Genomic DNA, 25,057 nt, shown 5'->3' on the forward strand with positions numbered 1-25,057 from the left:
CCGATGATTGCGAGCACGACACTCTATTGTCTAATCATCCTTACTACACGCACACACGACTGCTAAGCTGCCGTGTCAATCATCCAGTGTTACCACCACATTAGGATCTTGGATGGATCTTTGCGAGATCGATCTTTTAAACCCAAACTTTCGATTTTATGGATCGATTTTTTAGCCTTGGAAAAATCGATTAAATCGGTTTATTTTCCGATCTGTCGATCCTTTGAAGTCTCTTTCTCTATTTTCTATTTTCTAGTTTCGTGCAGAATGTTGATACCAGCATCATCCTAAAGACTGTTAAAGACAAAACTAATTAGAATCCAAATATCTCGAATTCATAGATAGCGTTTTTCACTTCTATATATTTGAGGAAAACCAGATCTATTATCGAATGCTCAAGTAATCAAAAATTTCATAGAACGGTCACTTGAAAGCTTACTCAGCCTTGGATGGAGTATCAATACTTAAAAGCATTATACACAGCTCAAAATTTATCTTCATATTGAAACTCTCCAGTTTCATAATCGAAATTCGGTAGAAGGCTGTTCAGCATTTGAATGTGATCACAATACAAAGTATTTCTAGAAAAATAAAACGTTCATTTTGATCTACATACATCTTAAAACTTACATTCCTCAAATTCATATTTTAATATTGCCTCTACTCTTGGTGTAAATTATACTTGAAAAGTTTGAATGCATGAAGAATTGAACTTGAGCTTTCTACACACTTAATCTTTTCTCCTGTGGGCGGAAATTACAGGACGATTTCGGGACAGCAAAAAAGCTCAGGAAAACAATTGTCAAATTACCCTGTAGCTTCGAAACGTAAATTGCAGGTAGTTTTGAAATTCTCCTGTGAGTTCGAGACGCGTTCATTCCGAGCTTGTAGGAAGTTCTGCAATGGTTTGGTGAACTCTCCCCTTTCTTTCAAATCCAATCCGATTTTTAACCTATTAAATAAAAAGGTTTTTTGGTTTTTCCGAAGTGCACTGGCGAGAAAGAAAAAGAAATACGGTTGTTTTTTGAAACGGGGTAGAAAGAGATAGGAATGAAGGACGATTCAGGAGGACACTGTCCTGAATTCACGGGGTTTGTTAGAGTTCCTGTGCTCTCGTAGCAAGTTTGTCTTGGCTTTCAGGAGAGTTGAGGCGTCCCGAGATTCAAGTGAGTTCTCATTAGAATTTCGTTTGAATTGAGCAGTGTTCCTGTGATACGAAGAATCACGGTCCCGAGCGGGATAAATGCAATCTTAGTGTGTAGATGATAGCTGAACACGTTATCTTTGCGCCATGGTCTGTGGCTGAATTGATGGTATTGAAAACACCAAAAATCCGTAGCCTTTTCAAAATTAGCGCTTCACCAAGTGCTCCAACTTAAAATGGTTAAATTGTGTGAATCAGTCAAGCTACAATATTGAGACTCATTTCTGTCTATCGCGCCTATAATTTCAAATTGAAATTTGGTCATATGGGTACATGCATATGTTTTTGATATGTCGTAAACACTAAACCAAAGTCATGAAAAGTTAAACCTAAAGGCAGCCTTCAGCTTGCACTGCTCCCTAAATTTGAAAGATCGATCTTGCAAAGATTTTGCTTCGATTTTAAGGTGGATCGATCCTTGAACCATTATGCTGAATATATCTTTTCCAGAAGACACACATATGCAAATTTTTCTGTAATCATACAGATTTGAAAAAAAAATTGCATCCAAGAATCTCTACAAACTGATTACAGATAATTGAAAATTTATATACATAGATTTTATTCAAATTTTCTGCAATCAAAAAATGTCAAAATATTTTGATAAAACTTTGAGTTTAATTATCCAACTTGTTGTCACATCCGCAAATTTGAAATATCTTCTAGATCAAAGATCGGGATCGCAACAATACAGCGCTTACCACGACAAGCAAGGGTTTGAAAACAGTTTTGAAAACTGGAATTGAGAATCATGTATCAAGATCAGGTTGGAATTGTTGTTGTATCCGATGATTCCCAGCACGGCGATGTTTGGCAGATCATCGTCACCAGCATCCTCGAATGGTTCCGGAACATTATGATTTTTCGGTCAGCATCTCCTGCACACTTGAATTGTTATGGCAAAAGTTTCTCTGGATAATTACTTTCTGGATACCAATGCAATGGAGAGAAAACTAATCAACTTCAACAGCATTCTAAATGCACGTCTCATAAACAATTACCATCTTTTGTAAATTCTGGAAGTGCTGCTGTACTATACTACCACTTTCGTTTTCAGATTATTTCGCGACTTGTTTACTTTGTGTCCGACGCGCAAACTAACTTGGAATATAAAATGGCGCTAGATTAAAATTTGCATTTAACTTTGAATCAGACTTATATAATTTTACACTGTTTGAGATATAGATTTTATTGACGGTTTGATCTTTGCATCAGGCCATGTAAAATTTTATCAACACAATTTATTTCTATTAATTTTTTGAAAAAGACTAAACTTTCATCAAAAAGAGTCAAACATTACATCTTTTTCTAATTATACTATAGAAAAAATAGATCACTCTTGTTTTAGACTCTCTTAGAATTTTTTCGCTGGGTACTTTGTAGCCTGCTCTGGTCGGTCCCCTTTAAGCGTATAGCTTTTGCGCCACTCCGTTTCCGGAGACTACACACCACGGTTTGTTTGCCCGGCTGAGACTCTCTCCTGGGCAGGTCCCGAAGATAGTCCGAAATGTTATAAGGACCGATTCAGATAGGCTGACAATGAATGTGGTGTAAAACTCAAGAAAAGATCTTGGACTCACTTCATTAGAATGCCTAAATCACCCCAAGATTCCTAAAAAATATACGGTGAGAAGTCATTCATACCTGAGTTACTCATCATTGGGCCTCAGAACACTCTAAACCAACACGCTATCGGTCGTGGAACCAGGAAAGCCCAATTCAAATAGACGCACGTGGCGTCGGGCAAGGAATTCGTTACGCGAAAGTGACGAGACATCAAAATTCTTCTACCAAAAACATTTATTAGGAGGCGTTAAGAATTGTATTTAAGACGTTTTAGTGTGATTACATCGATGTGTAGATTTATTCTTAATGGTAAGTTGATTTCAAATTGTGTCGTTCATAATGCATGTGTTATTATTCGTAGCGTGTGATGTACATCGAATAATCTTATTAGATCTATCTTCCTCTTACTCTAACATTTTCCTCCTATTCCAGTGCGTGCAAATGAAATCTATCTAGCTTGAACCGTTGGTGCTAACGGGCCATATCTTATCCGGCAGAAAAGCGTAACGCTGCCGGCACTCGAGTGAATAGAGTTGGGCTGTGTGGGCGTCTATAAATTCTGTAATGTATGCATACTTTATGCTCCACACAGCCTAAAATTCGTTTTAAGTTCGGATTTTAACAATTCCGGAAAATCATAATTTTAATTATGCGCAAATTCTAGATGGCGTCATTCATGGACGCTAAGAAAACCCCACGCTGCACCATATAGAGAGCACAGCGTGGTCGATGTCTCGCAGTACGCGCTGCAAAGCCCAAAGAGGGAAAAAAGAACAATGCAATGGTCATCGACTCACCAGAAGATGTCTTATTCTCGGCTCTACTTACAACTCCGGCTCTCGGCTGATCGAATGATGACGTAGCCGACCGGCGGCGATTCGCTCTCGATGATGATGATAAGCTGTGGTAGAGCGTGACGTAGACGGATGGCTAGCAGAACAAATGCTGCTTGCTGATGCTGCTACCCTGGTTGCAGGGCAGAATGTGATGTCGGTTGGATGGTGTGGACCGCGGCGTGGACGATAGCGTGGGTGGCGGCGATAGCTTTCGTCCCGTCGATTCTTCCGTTGATCATCGACAATATCGGTTGACGTATGGTGGAAGGCCTCGTTAGCTGTAGTTTAGGGCGAAAACTATGTTTGGCCATACGGCATAATGGTTAGCCCACGCACGGTTAATGTTCAAGCATATGCACGACTTTACCTGGATCAATTTTCGTGAAATCACGCACTGGTTAACTATGCCCTAATCTAACCAGCTTTATTGGCACTAGCTGGGAGAAAATAAACGAAATTAGCTTCGGAATTAAAATGTTCGCCACTTATGTTACCGTTCAAAAAACTCTAACTTTTTTAAAAGAATTCTAAACGCGATCAACTGACCTCCACTCGCGATAACTGCCGAGATCAAAGTGAACTGCAGCGTGTATCCTCAGTTCAGGGCCAATGACCTCGGACCTACGACCTCAGCGGAAGTACGTCATTTCCCGAGCATTCTTTAGAAATCTTCGGGAAATTTACGAATCTAACGAGCGGCGCGTTTTACATACTTTCTTTGGTCCTATCCGTCTCTTTCCAAAACTTTTCGAACAATTGTCGAAATCGACTGTAAAGAGAGCCATCCTGAGCCACAAATCGACCGACCAGTTGATCGGATTGAAAAAGGGATCGAAAAGAGAGTACATTAAGGCGGATCCAATATAGTTTGGTCGATTTCGAGAATTGGATCTTATGTTCTAAAATTTTCAAACGAGCGACTGCTACATAACTCCAGACTTGATTTACGAAAATTTGGTTTTTGGAGAAAAACCAAATTTTCGTAACGGAAAACATTGAAAATTTTGGCTTATGCACTTTATAAAATGTACTTTGAATAAAATAAAACTAAATACTACTATTTACAATTTCTATAGGCTCATTACATATGACAACAAACGAATTCGGTTCTGACATTCCTCTCACTGTATGCTTACTTGGTCGCTTTATAACGTTTAGCCCAACAGATTAATCTGCCATAAATAAATCCCAATTATTTGGTTAACATTTTCAGCATTTAATCGCAATACTTGCGTATATCCCAATATTTTTGGTTAAATCGCAGCTTCACAAACATACTCCGTAACTTTCCCAAACATAACTGCGAGAGTGCTTCTAATTCCATCAAATCTTTGGACAGCGAAACCTCTTAATAGTTTTCCTCATCTTCTCTTTATGTGCAATCATCTTGCATTGACCCGATAACAAACAATTATTTGTCCGCAACTAAATGTAAAAATCACTTTTACATTACTTATTCAACACCGAAAGCAAAAACTTTTCGGCCAAAAAAATCGTAACGCTCTAGCGACTACCGCCCAACCCTAACGAGCCGCACGCATACAACGAACCAAAGCGAGCCATGAGCGAGAAAACAAACGTCAAAACAACCAAATTCGTCGCGCAAAGTTTTCGCAAGATGCGGATTTTCGATAATTCTGCCGATTTTACCGTGCCAATTTGGATGGAGCTGCTATTATTCTACATGGAAAAGCGACGCATACTTCAGGTAATTGAAAATATGTACTTAATCTGCTTTAACTTTCTTTTGTAGGTGAGTGGAAACGAAACTAAAATTGGAACACCGAAAATTTGGCTAAACCACGGCGACCGGCATTCCGAATCACCTGAAAATTTGGATGAGGTTGGTTTTTCGTTCTCTGGTAAGTTTAAACTGCCTAACTAATACCTTTTTTTTAACTATTTTAGGAGCAATACACGCAAAAGGAGGTTTCCAATTGTTGCCGAGTTCCCTGAGGAAGGCAATGACGGAAGCTGACAGGAAGAATACCGCAGATGCCAGATCGGTTTCCTAACCAAGCGAGGTCCTCCTGGCAACTGAGTACCCACCCGATCAATTTCCTTCATTACGGATCCCCAGAAAAGTTTGGCATGTCCTCGAGGAAAACGAAGTTTGGGCTACAAGGACTCCAAGTGGTGTTCCAGATTACAAGGCCTATGCTTTTTGCTCTGTAAAGCTTCTAGCCTTAGCAAAAGTGTCCTATATGGCCACGGCGAAGTATTTCCGCCGTAAAGGAAGTTTTTTTTTTTTTTCAAATAATAGCTCAACCACTTAAAAAGAAAGAAAAACTGGTAAATCAAAATTCGACAAGCAAAAGTTTTAAAGCTTGTTTAACAAAAAAAAACTAAAAATTTAATTAATATTCTATTTTAAGTACTCGATGTTAATCTTAAGGAAAATTTGTAACACTAGTTGTAATTAGAATAGGGAAAAATATTGTACAGAATAGCTAACTTAAGGAAAAAAAAATCAAATTGTTAGATTAAGGTAAATTAAGGGTAAAATTACAAAATTTTAAGCACTAACATAGTATGTAAGAACTATTGTGCACTTAAAAACTAACATAAACTGAATAGAATTTGAAAAGAAAATAATGGGAAGAGCTAATATAATATGTACAGGTTAAGGTTAGGGAAAATATGGCTTCGGCCCGATTTGCGAGCTCTTCTCATTTCTATTTACACTATATACATGGTTTTAGGTGCCGTCATCTTATGTTGTTTTGCGTAGGAGTGGTATTAAGAATAGGGAACTGCGAGTCTTTCCGTCTTAGCTATTTTCCAGACCTTGTTGCACTGGCCCGATTAACTATGGTTGCTCAACATTGCTCTCACTCGAGGGCTTCTGAGTCTTAGGCGATCAGCGTCCGGATTTCCCCACACTCGGACTCACGCTTTTCTTCCAATAAGTACTGCTCATCAACGCACTCAGGCTCCGAGTTTCTGGATAGGTAGGTCATCGTTCTCCGGATTAACCGTCGAACTCGCTCTTGCTTCTGGTCGGGGGGAAGGCTTCTCGTCAACGATGAATGGAATTAGATAAGATTTCCAGATAATTAACTGATCGATTTCCAGCAACTTAAAAGACTTTCCTCCAGTAAATTGAAATATTTTGTGGTAGGATGTTAGGACCTGTAAGTGTGGATCGATATTTTGAAAAGTCCAGAGTAGTTTCACTGAACCTTCGTCATCCTAAAATTTAGGGATTCATAGCTGAAGTAAAATCTAATTAGTTGAGGCAAATTTCTTAAGGTATTTGCAATTGAAAATTCCCAATCTCTTGCCCTCAGGACTTTCCAAATCATAGCAGTGACTCCCAACCACTCTTCTCACAATTGCTTGGACAAATTTTGGGGCCAGTTTCCCACAGAAACCCTTCCCTTTGTCGGATTGCTCAGTATTTTTTTTAAGAACTGTTTCTCCCACGCTGTAGGTTGCGCAGTTAGAATTCGAACGCAGATTGTAGTAACTTGCATGTTTCTCGTACGCAGTTTTTAGGTTCTTCCGGACGTCGTCGAACAATTGGTCCCTTTCTTCCTTACCCAGTTGACCATCGTTGTTACCAGGAGCATCTCTTAGCTGCCGATATTCTTGTCCATTCGACACTTTATTTCTCCCAAACAGTAGGAAATAGGGGGTGTAGCGAGTGGCCTCGTGCACTGAATTTCGAACCGCGTTAGCAATCGCCTGAATGTTGTTCGCCCACTCTTTATGCTCCTTCTTTATAGAGGCTCTTATAGCTGTCGTTATGACTCGGTTGACTCGTTCCGAATCATTCACCTGCGGATGGTAATAGGGAGTCTTCCAGTGAGTTACGCCGTACTTAGTCAAAAGGTTTTCAAAGGTGCTCGAAACAAATTGAGATCCGTTGTCGGTTAGAATGACCTCAGGGACTCCGAATAAAAGGAATATGAATGTTTCTACGAATTGGCTTAAGGATTCTGCTGAAGCTTCCCTGAAAGGTTGAACTAGGATAAATTTACTGAACAGGTCGGTGATAACTAGGAGGCATGTATTTCTGTTCTTCCCAGAAACAGGTAGAGGTCCTACATAATCCATAGTTAGGAATTGCCAGGGGTATTCTGCTATTTTCTTCTGGCCTGCCATAGGAGGAGTAGTATTTTGATTAGAGGCTTTGCTAGTTTGACAAATCAAACATGTTTGACAAAACTTCTTTATGTCTTTCCGCATTAAGGGCCAGAAGTACCGCTCTTTCACTGCCGCTAGTGTCTTTTCAGTACCCAGGTGAGCTTGGTCGTGAATCGATTGAATGATCTCCAGGTGTTCTGTTTTCTTCGGATACCTCTTCCATTGGAATCTCGGGTCTTCAATACGTCCTTCTACCTTCGCATACTTCAAAATTGTTCCATCGACTACGTGAAAGTCAGGATAATCTGCCGGATTTTTGCAAATTTTCTCCAACAGTTCTTCATACTTTTCGTCTGTAGATACAGAGTTAATTGCTTCCACCGATCTGGACAAGCAATCCGCAAGGATGTTGTTACGTCCTTTCCGATATTCCAGCTCTATATCGTAGGACTGGATTTTAAGGGCCCATCGCAAGAGTTTGGCATTGCCCGTCCCTACCCCCATTGTGAAGAGCCAAGTTAAACTTCTCGCATCCGTGACTATCTTAAAACGTGTCCCTTCCACATAATGACGAAAGTGCTCTATAGCAAGCAGCACTCCGAGGCATTCTTTCTCAACAGCAGCATATTTGCGTTGTGTACTACTCAGTTTTTTGCTGAAGTAGGCAATAACGCGAGGTTCTCCTTCAATGTGCTGAATCAACGCCGCTCCGACCGCATTGTCGGAAGCGTCTGACTCGATGACAAACGGATGGTCGAAACTAGGATTCCCTAGAATCGGAGCTGAAACTAAGGCTGATTTAAGTTCGTTAAAGGCTCCTTCCGCGGCTTCGGTCCACACGAACTTCTGCTTACTTTTCTTAAGAAGATCGGAAATCGGTGTTACTATCCGGCTGTACTCTTTTATAAAACGCTGGTAAAAGCCTGCAAGACCCAATAGTCTGCGAATGTCTTTTACACTGCGTGGTCTAGCATAATCTAGAATAGGAGCAATCCTGGAATTATCGATAGCTACCCCCTCTTCGGTTAACAAATATCCTAGGTACGAGACTTGCTTTCGACAAAATCTGCTCTTGTCTAGCGATATGGTTAGATTTCCCTTGTTGAGTCTCTCTGCTACTAATTTCAGTAACCTCAAGTGTTCAGCGAATGTCTTTGTAGCGATGACAATGTCATCCAAGTAAACGAATACCTGAGGCTCCAGGTCAAAACCTATGACCCGATCCATCAGCTTGTTCATGCTGAAAGGAGCATTACAGAGGCCAAAAGGACATACCTTGAAACGCCACAAACCCTTCGAAGTTCGGAACGCTGTGTAGTCACGCGATTCCTCTTTCAGTGGGATTTGAAAGTACGCGTCTTTCAAATCCACAACTGAAAAGAATCTCGCCTTTCCAAGTTTATGGAATATGTCTCCCATCGCTCTCATTGGATAGGAGTCCTTTTTCGTCCACGCATTAACTTTACGAAAGTCCAAGCAAACTCTGAGCTTACCATTAGACTTTCGCACCGGAACTAGCGAACTTGCCCATTCGCTTGAGCATTCTTCTATCGCGTCCAACCGTTTATACCTCTCGATCTCGGCATCCATTTCCGCCTGTATCGCTGGAGAGCATTTGTAAGCAGGTTGACGGTGTGGTACTGCTTCTGGCTTCAAAATGATCTCGTGGTACAACACTGAAGTCCTTCCAAGGCGATTTTCAGTAGTTACAGGAAACTGGTGAATCACCTTGGCTAGCTGTGCTCGTTCTTCTTCCGTTAGCTCGTGTTCAATCTCTAGTGTTTCCGGGGTTGTCATCGATGGTTCTGGTAACTCTAAGGCCGGAATGTCTAGAGTTTCGTCTGGAGAGGTCTGCTTCAGGGCTGGTAAAGTCTCAATCGGTAGAATAGTACGCTGAATCCTTTCGTCTGCTGGGATGTCTTCGGTCGTGGATACTGTAGCTACCTTCTCATATCCCCTATCCCCCGCCATCATCGGTTGTATACCAAACGATCTCCAAAAGTCGTAACCGAGAATTAACTTTCGGCACACCTGGGGCACGACAAGAGTTGGCACAACCTTCGTTATTCCCCTGAACTCTATCGGCAACTGTACATAACCAAGACACTCGTGCGTGGTCTTGTCTGCTGTAACGATCTTTAATGGGCTTGGATGAAGCTTAAGACCGTTTTTACTAGCAATGTCAGCAATGCTAGTCACGCTGACGCTTGCTCCCGAATCTAGCAGCGCATCGTATGATGTATCGAAGATCTTAACCGAAATGTAAGGGCATGTTTCTGTATGAATCCGAACTTCGCATACTTTAGAGAAAAGGTCTTCGTGAATAACCTCGTTGGGAACTATTAGGTTCTCTGGAATGCTTTCGTTCCCCTCTGAGCATCCCAGTGTTAGTTTCCCGCTGTTGCTCTTGTGGAACGTGGGTGTTTGTCGCAGAATGTTGATATAACCCCAGGGTTCCCACAGACATAGCAAAACACCTTCTTTTCCTCCCTGCATTGCCTCCACAAGTGTCCCTGCTTCCTACAATTCCAACAAAAAGGACCTTCAGAAGCTCTTGGTGCGTGGTTTTCCTCACGTTTCGATGAAAATTCCTCTCGCCTTGTTGGAATTTCCCCTCGTTTCAGTGGAGTCTTAGCGTGATCGTGCCTCGATCCATATTTTTCATATGATCGACCAATCGCGTTAACTTCCTCCTCGACCTCCTCCTCCGAGTATAATGAATCCGAGTCTTCTTCCACCTCGATATTGTGGACATTAGGCCCCTTGGATCCGATCTCCCGAAAATTACGCAAAGCTGGATCATTCGCATCGATTCGGCGTGCGTAATATTCCAATTTTTTCAGGTCCTTCACTACTCTGCACGCTAAGCGCGATCTGTAGTGAGGACGCATGTTTTCCCACACCACTTCAAAAAGTTGCTGTTGACCCATTGGTTCCGAGAGCATGTTGTTGAGTCTTTCCAACTCCATTTTGAAAGAAAGAAACGTTTCATTTCGTTGTTGCTTACAGCCGTAGATCTTCAGCTTTTTCCCTCCATCCATGCCGGGGTTTCCGTACATGTAACGTATCTTTTCTTCAAACTCGTCCCAACTTCGGAATTCGTGGGAGTAACACAAATACCAATCATAGGCATCCCTTCGCAAAATTGTATGGATTCTTTGCAAAAGGACATTTTCCGAGATCCGGTCCATTCGCGCTAGCAACTTAACCTTATGCAAAAAGTCCTCTAGAGATTGGTGGCGTGAAACCCCGTCGAAGGTTAAGTGCCACTTTTCCATGCGTCTGTCGGCGTTTTGAATTTCCGATTCGCTGACCCTTGAGTGAAATCTTTCCCGTCGACGACGCTGCCCTTCAAAAGTTTCCCCTGTTGACGATACTGGATACCCTGAAGCGTTGTTGCTAAACCTGAAATCCTCGAACCCTACGTCCCTCTGCGGATTAAAAGTTCTGTCGAACCCTGAACCTCGTATCCGTTCCTGAGTAACCGCCCTCTCTCGCCTTTCATGCACGCCCACGTGTCGAGTCTGTCTACGCCTCGGCCCCCATTCGTCGTCGTCTGAGTCCGATGTCTCCTCATAATCTACGTCTCTCGAAGATCGATGGATCGGTAGTTTCTCGTAGCGACTCGCCACCCCTCTTACGCGTTCTGTTGCAGCTCTTGGTATGCGGTTTCTCATCTCCCTCCCCTCCTCAAAGTCACTCTCCCCATTACCCTGCCTGTTCCTAGCTGACCTATGTTCCCTACGAATCGTAACATTCTCAAACCTATCTCTCTGCTCCAATTTACCCCAGCCGTCATCGATCTCCTTCCGTCTGAGCTGCTCACGTGGCTGTTCCCGCCTCGTACCCTCTGCGTTTTCTGGAGGAGCCTCTGGACCTCGTTCAGGATGCTGCTGACTCAGTTTCATCCTCGATAACTGCTCTTCCAGTTCTGCGATGCGCTTCAGCATAGCCGTGGACGATTCCGCCTGGTTTGATTCCATCGTTTGGATTGGTGCTTGGTTGAAAAATGGTTGCTGGACTAGACTGGTCATAGACCTTTTCCCTCTCGACGACATAAACGGAGTTTGTGGTGGTGGTGCTGCCCAAAAATTCGACGCTGATGGTGGAGAAACAACGTGAACCCCTTGTGCTAACCCCACAGAATCCCCTGTTGCGAGTCCTGGAGAAATACATCTGTCCTGATCCTCCATCATCGACCTGTCCGCCTCAACTTCTAGCTTTGGGAGACTTTTCTTGACCGCTCCACTAGACTGAGGCTTGTTCAGAACCTCTCGAATTTCGTTAGCCAATTCTTTTATCATGTCCCTAGATTGTTGTTCTGGAGCCGAGCATCTTAGCGTTCGCAATAAGTAGTGCTTCAAACGTGAAATGCATTTCTCGTCTGGACCATGCTCCAATTTTTTCCGAAGTTCACCTACTACACCCGCAATTCGGTCGAACTCTTGATCAATTGTGTATGGGGGAGGATAGTTTCTGTCAACATTACCGTCTTCCAGAAACAGTTTCCCAAGTAATCTAATTTTCTTATCACGATCCAACCTCGTCTCACCCGTTTTACCCCGCAAAATTAATTCATAATCCAACTCCTCGTTCGTTAGATGATCGACACGAGGGAATTTCGACGTCATTCTAACGGAAAAATTAATGCTTTAAATCAAAAAATAAATTTAATCAGCCAAATGTTATAAATTTAAATATCTAGCAATTACTTAAGTAATCAAATTATCACGCAGAAAAATATATTTTAAAAACAATAAGATTTCGGTCGAAAATAATAAAAATTTTGGTTGGGAAAATGCACAAATATATTTTCGATAACTTTGACTGAAAATATCGATTTAATTTAAACTTATCGTTTGATTGGAAATGAAATACACCCTTTTTAAAAATGGATCAAAATTTCTATCGAAATAAATATTTTTTTGGGTAAAACGAATAATGCATTTTGGGATCAAGAGAATAAATACCCAGTTCAAAATAACAACAGTTTCAAGGTTCGAAATAGATGATTTAAAAGCAATTAAAATGAAAGCAGAAAATTTTGGTTTCAAGTTCATTTTAATAGTTTAAGGGATTTTTGGAATTTATGAAAAACATCGAAATTAACACTTTGTAATTTTATTTATTTCGTCGTTTTGCATTTATTCTTCTTGGAACTGCTAGGTACATGCATGAAAAAGATGAGCTCACTCATATTGCCTGCTTCAGGAGAGAACCGTTCTGCGCAGTGGAATGGCTAGTGTGCGATCTCCGAGCTGGCTAGTCCAATGCTGTCCAACGCATCTTTTTAAGCCAGACTCCGGCCAGCAATGGTACGCTTCCAGCCGCCTTGTTCTTCTCTACCGGTGAGAATTAACGGCGATGGCAAACCTGGGGGCGAAAAGTAAATTGTTTTTTAACTTAATTCACGAACAGCAAAAACTACTAGATTTAATTTACCTGGAATTCTGCTGCCTTCTGGAAAAAAGATTCCACAAACCCCTTTGTGGTAATGGTAGGAACTTCCTGCAAAGATGGGGAATGCAATAATCCCACATTTGAGGGCCCGTCTGCCGTTCATCTTTCTGAAAATGAATGTGTAATATAAAATTGAAATCTTTATTTACGTTAAAATTACAAACATCTTACCGTAACCGAAGTATACGGTTCCTTCAGGAATGCGGACCAAACCTCCAGTACCATTCCTCTTTGAATTTGAAAAAAACAAACAATTTTCCCGCGCACTTTTTTTTTCTTTTTTAACTTTACGTTTTAAATTCACACGGTAATAAAACAAACTTTATTTCGTTTTGAAACCAACCAGATTTCAAATGAAAGTAATGAAAAATCTGAGTGTATGAATAACAATATTTTTCATTTATTTGAATTCAGCTTTTTTGTGAAAACTATCGAAAAATCTGCATTGATAGTATAAAATTAAACAACAAAACGTTTTGTCGAAACCAACCCCCGTTCTTTTTCTGCGTGATATTAAGCAGATAATTGAAAAATTGTAACTTGAACTTATTGAATACAACAATAGCTTATGCATCAATTACTAACAATACTTTTATTACCAAATCAATATTCGAAAATCGCCTAATGAACACTAATAAATATCGCTCAGAATTTCAGAACATCCTCGACTTGTGAACCAAAGAAATACCAAAAAACAATTATTATACCGTATCATAAATAAGCCTTAAAGTACATAAATCGTGCATTTTTTATTAATGAAAACATAATTCCAAAAGAAATTTTCTCGAACGCCAAAAATTTAAACCAAATTCAATAAACCTACGATTGGGCGCCAAAATGTAGCCTGCTCTGGTCGGTCCCCTTTAAGCGTATAGCTTTTGCGCCACTCCGTTTCCGGAGACTACACACCACGGTTTGTTTGCCCGGCTGAGACTCTCTCCTGGGCAGGTCCCGAAGATAGTCCGAAATGTTATAAGGACCGATTCAGATAGGCTGACAATGAATGTGGTGTAAAACTCAAGAAAAGATCTTGGACTCACTTCATTAGAATGCCTAAATCACCCCAAGATTCCTAAAAAATATACGGTGAGAAGTCATTCATACCTGAGTTACTCATCATTGGGCCTCAGAACACTCTAAACCAACACGCTATCGGTCGTGGAACCAGGAAAGCCCAATTCAAATAGACGCACGTGGCGTCGGGCAAGGAATTCGTTACGCGAAAGTGACGAGACATCAAAATTCTTCTACCAAAAACATTTATTAGGAGGCGTTAAGAATTGTATTTAAGACGTTTTAGTGTGATTACATCGATGTGTAGATTTATTCTTAATGGTAAGTTGATTTCAAATTGTGTCGTTCATAATGCATGTGTTATTATTCGTAGCGTGTGATGTACATCGAATAATCTTATTAGATCTATCTTCCTCTTACTCTAACATTTTCCTCCTATTCCAGTGCGTGCAAATGAAATCTATCTAGCTTGAACCGTTGGTGCTAACGGGCCATATCTTATCCGGCAGAAAAGCGTAACGCTGCCGGCACTCGAGTGAATAGAGTTGGGCTGTGTGGGCGTCTATAAATTCTGTAATGTATGCATACTTTATGCTCCACACAGCCTAAAATTCGTTTTAAGTTCGGATTTTAACAATTCCGGAAAATCATAATTTTAATTATGCGCAAATTCTAGATGGCGTCATTCATGGACGCTAAGAAAACCCCACGCTGCACCATATAGAGAGCACAGCGTGGTCGATGTCTCGCAGTACGCGCTGCAAAGCCCAAAGAGGGAAAAAAGAACAATGCAATGGTCATCGACTCACCAGAAGATGTCTCATTCTCGGCTCTACTTACAACTCCGGCTCTCGGCTGATCGAATGATGACGTAGCCGACCGGCGGCGATTCGCTCTCGATGATGATGATAAGCTGTGGTAGAGCGTGACGTAGACGGATGGCTAGCAGAACAAATGCTGCTTGCTGATGCTGCTACCCTGGTTGCAGGGCAGAATGTGATGTCGGTTGGATGGTGTGGACCGCGGCGTGGACGATAGCGTGGGTGGCGGCGATAGCTTTCGTCCCGTCGATTCTTCCGTTGATCATCGACAATATCGGTTGACGTATGGTGGAAGGCCTCGTTAGCTGTAGTTTAGGGCGAAAACTATGTTTGGCCATACGGCATAATGGTTAGCCCACGCACGGTTAATGTTCAAGCATATGCACGACTTTACCTGGATCAATTTTCGTGAAATCACGCACTGGTTAACTATGCCCTAATCTAACCAGCTTTATTGGCACTAGCTGGGAGAAAATAAACGAAATTAGCTTCGGAATTAAAATGTTCGCCACTTATGTTACCGTTCAAAAAACTCTAACTTTTTTAAAAGAATTCTAAACGCGATCAACTGACCTCCACTCGCGATAACTGCCGAGATCAAAGTGAACTGCAGCGTGTATCCTCAGTTCAGGGCCAATGACCTCGGACCTACGACCTCAGCGGAAGTACGTCATTTCCCGAGCATTCTTTAGAAATCTTCGGGAAATTTACGAATCTAACGAGCGGCGCGTTTTACATACTTTCTTTGGTCCTATCCGTCTCTTTCCAAAACTTTTCGAACAATTGTCGAAATCGACTGTAAAGAGAGCCATCCTGAGCCACAAATCGACCGACCAGTTGATCGGATTGAAAAAGGGATCGAAAAGAGAGTACATTAAGGCGGATCCAATATAGTTTGGTCGATTTCGAGAATTGGATCTTATGTTCTAAAATTTTCAAACGAGCGACTGCTACAACTTCTACCTTTAAGATAAATTTCAATCGACCTAACATCAGCGCTACATGCAGATATAGCTACATATACCTAGGTACTTTTACGCAAAGCCTTTGCCGCCAGAAACAGGCGTTACAGTTTTTTACCGAATCATCAAAACTTCAATTAACGAAGTTCGGTAGAAATATTGATCGATTACCGAAAAACTTGTTATTAACGAACCTGGTTTTCAAACATTTAGATTCCCAGTTACTGTGTAAAAAACATATGTAAGAGAACCTAACTTAAATTAACAGTTTCCATAATGATAATTCATGTTCTATTTCTGGATCACAATATTAAATTCTTATTTATAAAAATGGAGGCGTTTTCTTTGTAACAACATCACGTATGAATGGTCGGTCGGATTGAAGTGAAATTTGGTGTCTGAGAGTTTTTTGGGTCGGAGATGGTTTGTATAATAGTTTCAAGAATCTCACTTTTTATGAAATGGGGGTCCCCATACAAAATTATCTCTTTACATCTTATATATAAAAATGGAGGCGTTTTCTTTGTAACACCTTCACGTATGAATGGTCGGTCGGAATGAAGTGAAATTAGGTATCCGAGGGTTTTTCGGATCAGATATGGTTTGTATAATAATTTCAAGAATTTTACTTTTTATGGAAAGGGGTCCCAATACAAATTAAACTTTAAATGGGACACAAGCCGTATAGTTTTGTTACTATTTCCATAAGAATAGATTCGCGAGCACGATGAAGTAAAGGACGTGTAATTGAAATCAAACATTTATTACGATTTATACATTAGAAGGTATAAATAAGTTTACCGGGTCAGCTAGTCTACTATAAAAATAGAGATGTGAAGCAACAGAAATGAAAGTTAAAAATGTTTATAAATGCTATTAATCATTTTCAAGGGAAGGCTGAGGAATCTCCGTTTATCGTAGGCATAGAGATAACAATAAAAAAAAAAGCTGGAGAAATTTTTAAATTTAACACGTCCAGAGAATCACACTTTCAAACAATTCAACCAACAAACAATACTACAACTCTCGAAAATCATCATTGCACTCAACTGTTAACATCAACCGTTTTCACTGTTCCCAGGTGGCGGCGCGGTTCTGCGAGGGTGGCCACCGATGTCTTCCGCCGAAGGAGTGTTGCGCTCAGGGCTGCTGCTACCTGTACGCACCACCTAGCGCACCCCGAACTCCGACCCCAGCCACCGACCACGTGCTGAATCTGTTCTTCATCAACCATTGGTACTTCTGGTGCTTTCTGTTCGCCATCGTGTTGGCACTGCTGTGTGCCTGTTCTCTATGGAAGAAACGAAGACAACTGTGCGGATGGGGATCCCCAGGGCATCACTCCCAATCGGAGGGTGACTCGGCCGGGTCCTGCTATGCACCGCCCCAGTACAATCGGTGTAATTCGTTCCACATCCACGCACCACCCCCTTATACAGAGGTTAGTTGGTTGAGGATTTCGAATGATTTTGAAGGTTTACTGTCTTGAATATGATTTTAGGTAACGTCGAAGCCAGACCTTTACCCGCTGGTCTTCAGCTATACGGGTGACACGGCGAAAGGTACCAATGGGGGAGCGAACTATCTAATGGTGCAATACTTCCGAAACTACATTGTTCGACCGGTAGGGTCGTTATCCGGAGCCAGTACGGTGGATTCGCTTAGTTCGAGCTTCATTTGTACGGCGAACGAGGCGAATACGCTGGTGCCGCCACCGTATTCGAGGGCCGCCAGTCCAGATCTGTCCATGTCGGTACGGAACTACGCCATGCCGAGGTCAGCTTCTCAGCAAGCTTGCACTCTGGAGGGAGCCGGTGGTGGCCATCGACCTAATTCGGTGCCTAACGGGAGCTATTACACTGTAATTGGAGACTTTCCCGGTAGCCATCGGTTTATGTTGAGATCCTCGGAAAGTGCTCACTTCAACAATCAACAGGTGGATAGTGGAAGCGGGGAAGGTCGAAGTGGTGTGGACAGCGGTGGAGGAACCAGTGAACAGTCGAGCTCGGGGCACATGTCCGGATCACAGAGCGATCACTATCGATTCAGTGTACATAACAGTAACAACAATAACAGCGAGATATCCAATCCAGTAGGACTGATTTACACCCAACAGAACGCTTCAACGACAATGCAATCTAGTCGGCAAAGCTCCGTGGATGGTAGTCTTGACAACGCGCAGCCTGCTAGTGAACACTCAAACAATAACAACATTACCAGTAACAGTAACAACAACAACAACAACAACAACGCAAGCAATAGCACAGCAGCTCATAGGAATAGCTTGACAAATGCCAACATCTACAGTTCGTGCGGATCGATCGGTGGAGTCTCGATAACTATGCCGGCTAACTCCAAAAGCGATTACCAGGATCTGCATGCTTTGCGAAGAAGTCTGGAGACGTGCTGCCAGATCCTTCAGCAACAGCAAAAACAAGCCAAGTTCCAATCGCAGCAGCAAACTTCGTCAGGTTTCACCGCTAACAGCGAAGACTCTCCCGTTAACATCGATCTAGCCAAGAAATTCGAAGGCTTTAGAAATTCGTACATCGGCTCCAACACCGGGTCAAACGTATCAAGCCTTGCGAATCTCGGGACACCAGACTCACCTCCGCGAGCGACCAGTCCGACCGGTGAAGTTCGTGAGCTGCTCGAACAAATACGTCAGCTGCAAAACATCAGCGCCGCAAACAGTACCAGTGAAGGCATCATCATCATCAACCCTCAACTTCCGCCTAATCCTGCGAATAATGCCTCAACGAACGCCTCCAACAGTTCGATCAACGCCACCGGCAGTGCGGCCACAGCACCTCCCACAGCTACCGGTCATATTCGAAGACCCTCGTCACTGATCAGCAAGAAGAAGTTCTTCTCCAAGACCCCGTCGCAAGCTTCCGGGCTCGGATCCCACAAGGCGATGTACATACCGATTAACTCCAATCAGAACGGGCAGCCAGGTTCTTCCGGACGATCGACGCTGCGAAGTCCCTCGGCAGTGGCCAGCGCTGCAGCCGCTGGACTTCTAGGCCGAGGTCGAAGTCGTTACAACTGGATGTCCAAATCGGCTCCGACAACACCGGGAACGACACTGCCTCCCGGAAGTTCTTCCGTTGCCAGTGGCCTCATCGGGGACAACAGTCCTCTGCTGCTGAACGAACAGGACGAAGATGGGGAGCAGAACGTTTAAACTGTGGTGACTGATGTGTTGAAGGGAGAATTCGTGGTGGGAAGATTTGTGCCAGAACTGTAGGCTAGACCACTGACGCACATTTATAAGAAAAACGAATACAACGGAACACAACTTAGCGAATAGTGAACTCGAGAAAGCGCTTGAAATTGGTTTGGATGTTTGGTTACTTTTTTCTGAAATTTCAGGAAGCTATTATTCTCCTTTGAAAACAAAAGAAGAACTGAAAAATTTAAAAATTGAATTAAAATCTTAGTTAATAAAAAAAATTAATCAAAACACTGAAGAAAAAAATCAAGCTGAAAATTATCAAACGAAGCATTTAAAACTGCATTTTAGTTTTGAAAACAATTATTACTTTGTTTACAACCCTGTTATCTTATTTTAACCAAATCAAGCCTTTGAAACAAAAGAAAAACCAATAAACCGAGAACCAACATGAGGGGTGATCTACAATTCTAAACTCTAAACAAACGTAGTAAAACATTTAAAAGACAGAACTGTCCGATCGAGATGAAACAAATCAAAACCACAAACGTCATAGTCAGAAATTGTAATAGAATCAGCAAATCACCGAAGCTTGTTACCAATACTAATAGAACTGAATAGATATTGTTATTTGAATCGCAACTCACAGGCCAAAATTGTTGCACTAGCAAGTGCTTAGCACTTAGAAAAGCAAAAGCCAACACAAAAAGATGCTTCAAAGGTTTATAAATAGTTGACTAAGAGATGAGTGAACTTTCTACCATTTGGAGTTTTTTTGAGTATTTTTTTAACTCTTAACAAGAAAAACTCAAAATAGTTGAAAATTATCATCGTCTCTTGATTAGGCGATTTGTTTACAATAATTTGTTGTTTTTCAATGTGCAACGACATACTAATACAATAGAACAGGTACTACTGAAGAGTGTTCGGATCCAAAAGTGGTCAAACTAAATTGCGTGTGAATTTATTCTATTTTGTTTATTTAAAAAACATCTAAGTATCTTTCTTTTTGAAGTCCAATATGTATGAAGACGGAAGAAATTAATTGGGTATTTTAGTAGATTTTAGTAGATTCCGGTCGACGTAGTACAAATTGGCAAGCCTTTCGTTTGACGCCTGCCATCAGACTTTGTACAGTCACCTTATCCACATTTTTGCCACAAAACGCCAGGTTGCTATAAACTGATTCTTGCTGCTAAGAGTTTTATCGTTCTTCTTAAGGTTCTGCTTAACTACCGCCCAATATTTTTGGATTGGACCAAGTTCTGGTGTGGGGACATCCTTGGGCACAACCTGAATGTTGTTAGCGGCATACCACTTCATGGCCTTTTTTCGATAAAAGCAGAATGCCAAATCCGGCCAAAACAGCACAGACAAGTCCTGTTTCTTCAGAAAAGCCTGCAAACGCTTTTGAAGACACACTTCTAAGTAAATTTCCTGGATGACGCTAACGGTTGCTACGAAATGTTGCTTTTCAGGCCACAGGTACAGATAGCTTGCCAAACGAGATATTTCTTGGCAAACTTTGATAGTTTTATTAGAGGTTTTATATTCTTAAACATTTCTGTCACCTTTCCCTTTTCCGGTTGCTGTATAATACTCTTGTCCAGGAGGCAGTCTGAGGTCTGCCTTGGCTTAGGTTTCGTCGTCCATTACAACGCAATCCAACTTTGTAAACGATGCCGTATGCAGCTTCTGAGATCTTGTTTTTGACGTAAGGTTTTGCTTATCGTTGCGATTTGGAGTCACTACCTTGTTATACGTCGATATTCCGAATTGTTCATTTAGCTTCATGGACGGTTGTAGTCGATATTCTCATCTAATTTGCGACACCTCGAACGGAGAGATTAGCGAAGCGCTTAAAAGCGCTAGCCACTCTTCTGTTCGTCACTGGGGCTCTCGGTTTTCAATTTTCCCTCGATCTAAGCTTCCTAGTTGTCGACAAACGTTCTCCGAACACTTTTATTACTTGGTGACGGTGGATTTGGACACATTCAACGATTTTGCTATTTCTACGTGCGTGTAGTTTGGATTTTTACGGCGCATGCACAAAATTTTGATTCGTAGCTCGTCTTGCTTGGACGCCATTTTGATAACTAAAGATCTAATGTCAAAATCCAAATAGAAGCATAATTCTACATACACCTACAAAATGAGGGGTGTTCAGGTTTTCTATATGAATGATTAGAACAAAATAAGGCAAATTAAAGTTGACCACGTTTTGGTCCGAACACGCTTTACTTGAATCAACTACACTATAGGTTATAGCATCGGATCACACGCTTATCGATAAACCAGATTACACCAACACTCAATACACATTAAAACAAAACAGTAAGTAGCCTAGAAATCAGATTAAAAAAAAACAGATAATCTAAAACCGAACGAAAAACAACCGAGAGCGGAAGCGACGAACTAAAATAAACATTGAAATGCCTTCTCAACTATTGATGAAATAAACGTAGATATACACTCAAAAACAAGAGAAAAAGAGAACAAAGCAAAACTAAACTAATATAAAGAATCTTATTAATGGTAGTGTAATGTAAAGTTCTTCTGAAAAAAAAAAATTACGAGTTGCACGGTAGTGTCAAAGTGCGAATTTATTTGTGAAAATTATCTGAATCTACTAGGTACACATATGTGTGTACATTCGAAAAAAAAGGTGTTAACGGAGCAAAATTCACAACCAAAACTATTGAACTTTCGATTCCGGTTTTGTTAAGTCGAAATTATGTAATCGAAGATTTCCGAACGATATTCCGCTGAACGGTCGGTCCAAAACGAATCTTTAGGTGTAGGAATTAGTTGTACGTGATCGGAAACAAACTAGCATAGCACTTGGACACTCACATAATCATCTGAACACGAATTTCATCAAACATAATTCACAACATACATACCACAAAATCACAATTAAACTTATCATAAATGTTAAACACACAGTCACAGTGACAACAACAAACAAACATAAACAAATACACCGCAGCCAACTTTGTTTAGTTAGGTGAAAAGAATATGCCGAGTACGGATAGTTTTTAAGAGCAGACTGTTGAAAAGTTTCACAATTTCATACTCTGCAATGTGAATAAGCCGCCAGTTACCATGGTTACTGTTATTATTTGATTGCTAACAATTTCGTTTAAAATCGTTCATCAATACACGTTAGAATGATTTTCTATTGAAATTATTTGAAAAAAAAAAACATAATAGGTTTAAAAAAGTGCAATAAAACTAAACGAAAATAACTCAGACAGACCCACACAACAATTTCTGATTCTAGATTAAATTGATGGCAATTATAGTTGTTATCAACATTAAAACAACAAAACAAACTACAAAAATTGTCAAACAAAGCACCAACGTCTAATAATCAAATGCGAAAAATTTAAACTGACAGCTGACAGGTGCCAGAACAATATTTTTGATAGCATGATAATTTCAAAACGCAACTTACTTACTGTTGAGCATGGCCATTTTTGCATTCTTTATAAGCTACAGTACAGTACATATACATAAAGTAAGATTCGTTTTGCTTGTTTTTGTCAGAGCAAAAGCAACAAACATTGCACACGCACATTCACTGAGCAGAAAAATAAAACAACCTACGTTCGTATTGCATCATTACACCACACACAAAGTTGAAAAAGAAGGAAAACAGCAAACAAAACATTTACAAAGAACGAATATTCAAAGCGAAAAAAGAAACAAATGAATGCTAACAACCAGAGTGTAAAACGAAAGTTACGATGGTTTGATAAATGTAAGAAAAACAGTGAAGAAGAGATATAACCAATAACAAAAAAAAGCAAGTTTGATGTTTATATATTTGCGAAAAGCCAACTGAAGTGGAAAGGAGAGGAATGTGAAAACCCTAATAAAATTCTTTGATTCATGATATGATTTGTTGAGATTTATTTTCAGAATGGAACAAAAAGAAACACCGTCGGAGTAGGTAGGGGTGATAAGAGCATTATGGCCACCTTAAGGAGGCTGCTTAATTGACCAAACAAAACAGCTATAATATATGTCAGTCCGTTTCGAGTCGCCGATGCGACAAGTTGCTTAGTGCGTTCGCTCCGATATTTTCAATCAGTTGATTGTGTCTATCACAGACATCCAAATCTAAAGTGTATCGATCTTTATTGCTCTATGCTATATCGTAAAATAGCTTCGGTCATCTTATGGTGGAATCTTTTCCGCCCTGGGGAGGAGTGTCCGGCCTTTCCAATAAAAACTCCAGGACAATTCCCAACTGGATGGATACAAACCATCTTCAAACCAGCTAATGAACAAAAACTACCCAAAAATCCGTTTGTTATTGCTAAGTCAATCGACCGCGTTGCCGGGCGTATCGAGAAAGCAAGCTCCACCTGACGGTGGAAAATCTATCCTTCTTACCATCCGAAGTAAAAAACAATGCGACCAGCTTCTCCAAATGAAAGAGCTCATGGACGGCACTCCAGTCTCCGTTGAGTTTCACCCTAAAAGAAATCAGTGCCTGTGTGTAGTTTCCTGTCGAGAGGTTGCTTATCTCGACGAAATAGACATCTGCAAAGCTCTTCTGGATCAAAATGTTTCCAAGGTTCATCGCTTCACTAGGAAGGTCGAAGGCAGGGCCGTAGGAAGAACCGACTCATGGGGGGGGTTTTGGTGACTGATTTTTACCAATGATTTTTTGATCAACAATGCACGAATACAAACAAATTTTAAATATATTATGTCTGTAACATAATTAATCATTTTGAAGTACTTTTACATTAATAGGTTTTGTATAAAATCGTGACATTAGAAAATTGGTCCCTAAGCAAAAAGGTGAACTTAATTCGCTTTCATAGATGGTTAAAATCTTTGAATTTGTTTACGAGTCTGGTAGGACATACTTAATTGATATGAGCATAAAATAAGTTTTTAGGAGAGCCTTCCATTTTCAAAAAAAGCTTATACTCAAATCAAACAAGCCCAATCTTCCAAACTTTTTTACAAATTCAAAGATTTTGAACTTCAATGAAAATAAATCTTTAAAAAAAATGAAAGATAAAAAATATCAGATTTTTGGATCAAATTTGCTTGGGGAAAACTTCAATCAAATTAATGATTTTAGTTTGCAATTTGGCTTTAAAAAAACTTGAATATAAACACATTGCTACCAAAGAGATATCGCGTTTTTTTGCATGCTGCTAATATGCTCCAATAAAATGGAAAATTCAAATGTTGGGAATCGAATAATGAAAACCTCATTCTTAAAAATTTAACATGTTAATCGAATAAATTAAATTAGCAGTTTTTTGTCTATTGGTTTCTGAAATATTAAATACCGAATTTTGGTGTTCCTTATGTGTTAATAATGTTAAACAATAAACCGATAAAATATAGAACTTTGTGCAGGTTTTTGTTTTTATGAAGATCAAGTTCATGTTTCTTTAACAGCAAATATTTTTCATAAAGAATAAATTCTCTAATAAAAATCCTGTTGATGATTTTTTTTCAAAATAAAATTTGTATTTTTCGCTTAAAACAAAAAAGTGAAATTCTACATTTTATTTGTGATTTTCAGCTGAATTGTGTTTAAATCTAATTTTGATTAAAAGTTTTAAATCTGGAAATTGAATTGACAAGCAAACTTAAGTTCATGATCTCATGAATTCCTCAACCTTTTATGTTGATTATAAAATGTATTAAGATACTAAAACTTTTTCTGAATTTGAATCTAAATTCTAAATCTGATTTCTGAATTTGTTCAAAAATTGCGCTTTGAGTCTGTATCTGAATTTCCATACGATTTCTGAAATGCACAAAAAATACAATTTCCGAATTTTATACCAGATCAGAATTTTATGGCCAAGTTTTTGAGCCCTAATTCATGAATCTATTAATTAAATTCTGTTGTTCAGGTTTGATCTAAATTCACTATTTCAATTGTTTATTTA

At 40.3% G+C, this 25,057-nt stretch overlaps 1 protein-coding gene across 3 annotated transcripts in view; it reads left to right on the forward strand.

Moving 5' to 3' along the window:
- Positions 1-21,459, forward strand: part of LOC129740623 (dual specificity protein kinase splA) — a 40,698-nt gene extending 19,239 nt beyond the window's left edge. For all 3 annotated transcript variants that reach the window (XM_055732360.1, XM_055732367.1, XM_055732352.1), the window contains 2 exons: positions 17,034-17,393; positions 17,454-21,459. In XM_055732360.1, the coding sequence (XP_055588335.1) occupies positions 17,034-17,393; positions 17,454-19,139 (2,046 nt within the window). In that variant the 3' untranslated portion in view covers positions 19,140-21,459. The remainder of the gene's footprint in view (positions 1-17,033; positions 17,394-17,453) is intronic.
- The last annotated feature ends 3,598 nt before the right edge of the window (positions 21,460-25,057 follow it).

This window comes from Uranotaenia lowii, chromosome 1 (assembly GCF_029784155.1).
Source record: "Uranotaenia lowii strain MFRU-FL chromosome 1, ASM2978415v1, whole genome shotgun sequence".
Classification (NCBI taxonomy): Eukaryota; Metazoa; Arthropoda; class Insecta; order Diptera; family Culicidae; genus Uranotaenia; species Uranotaenia lowii.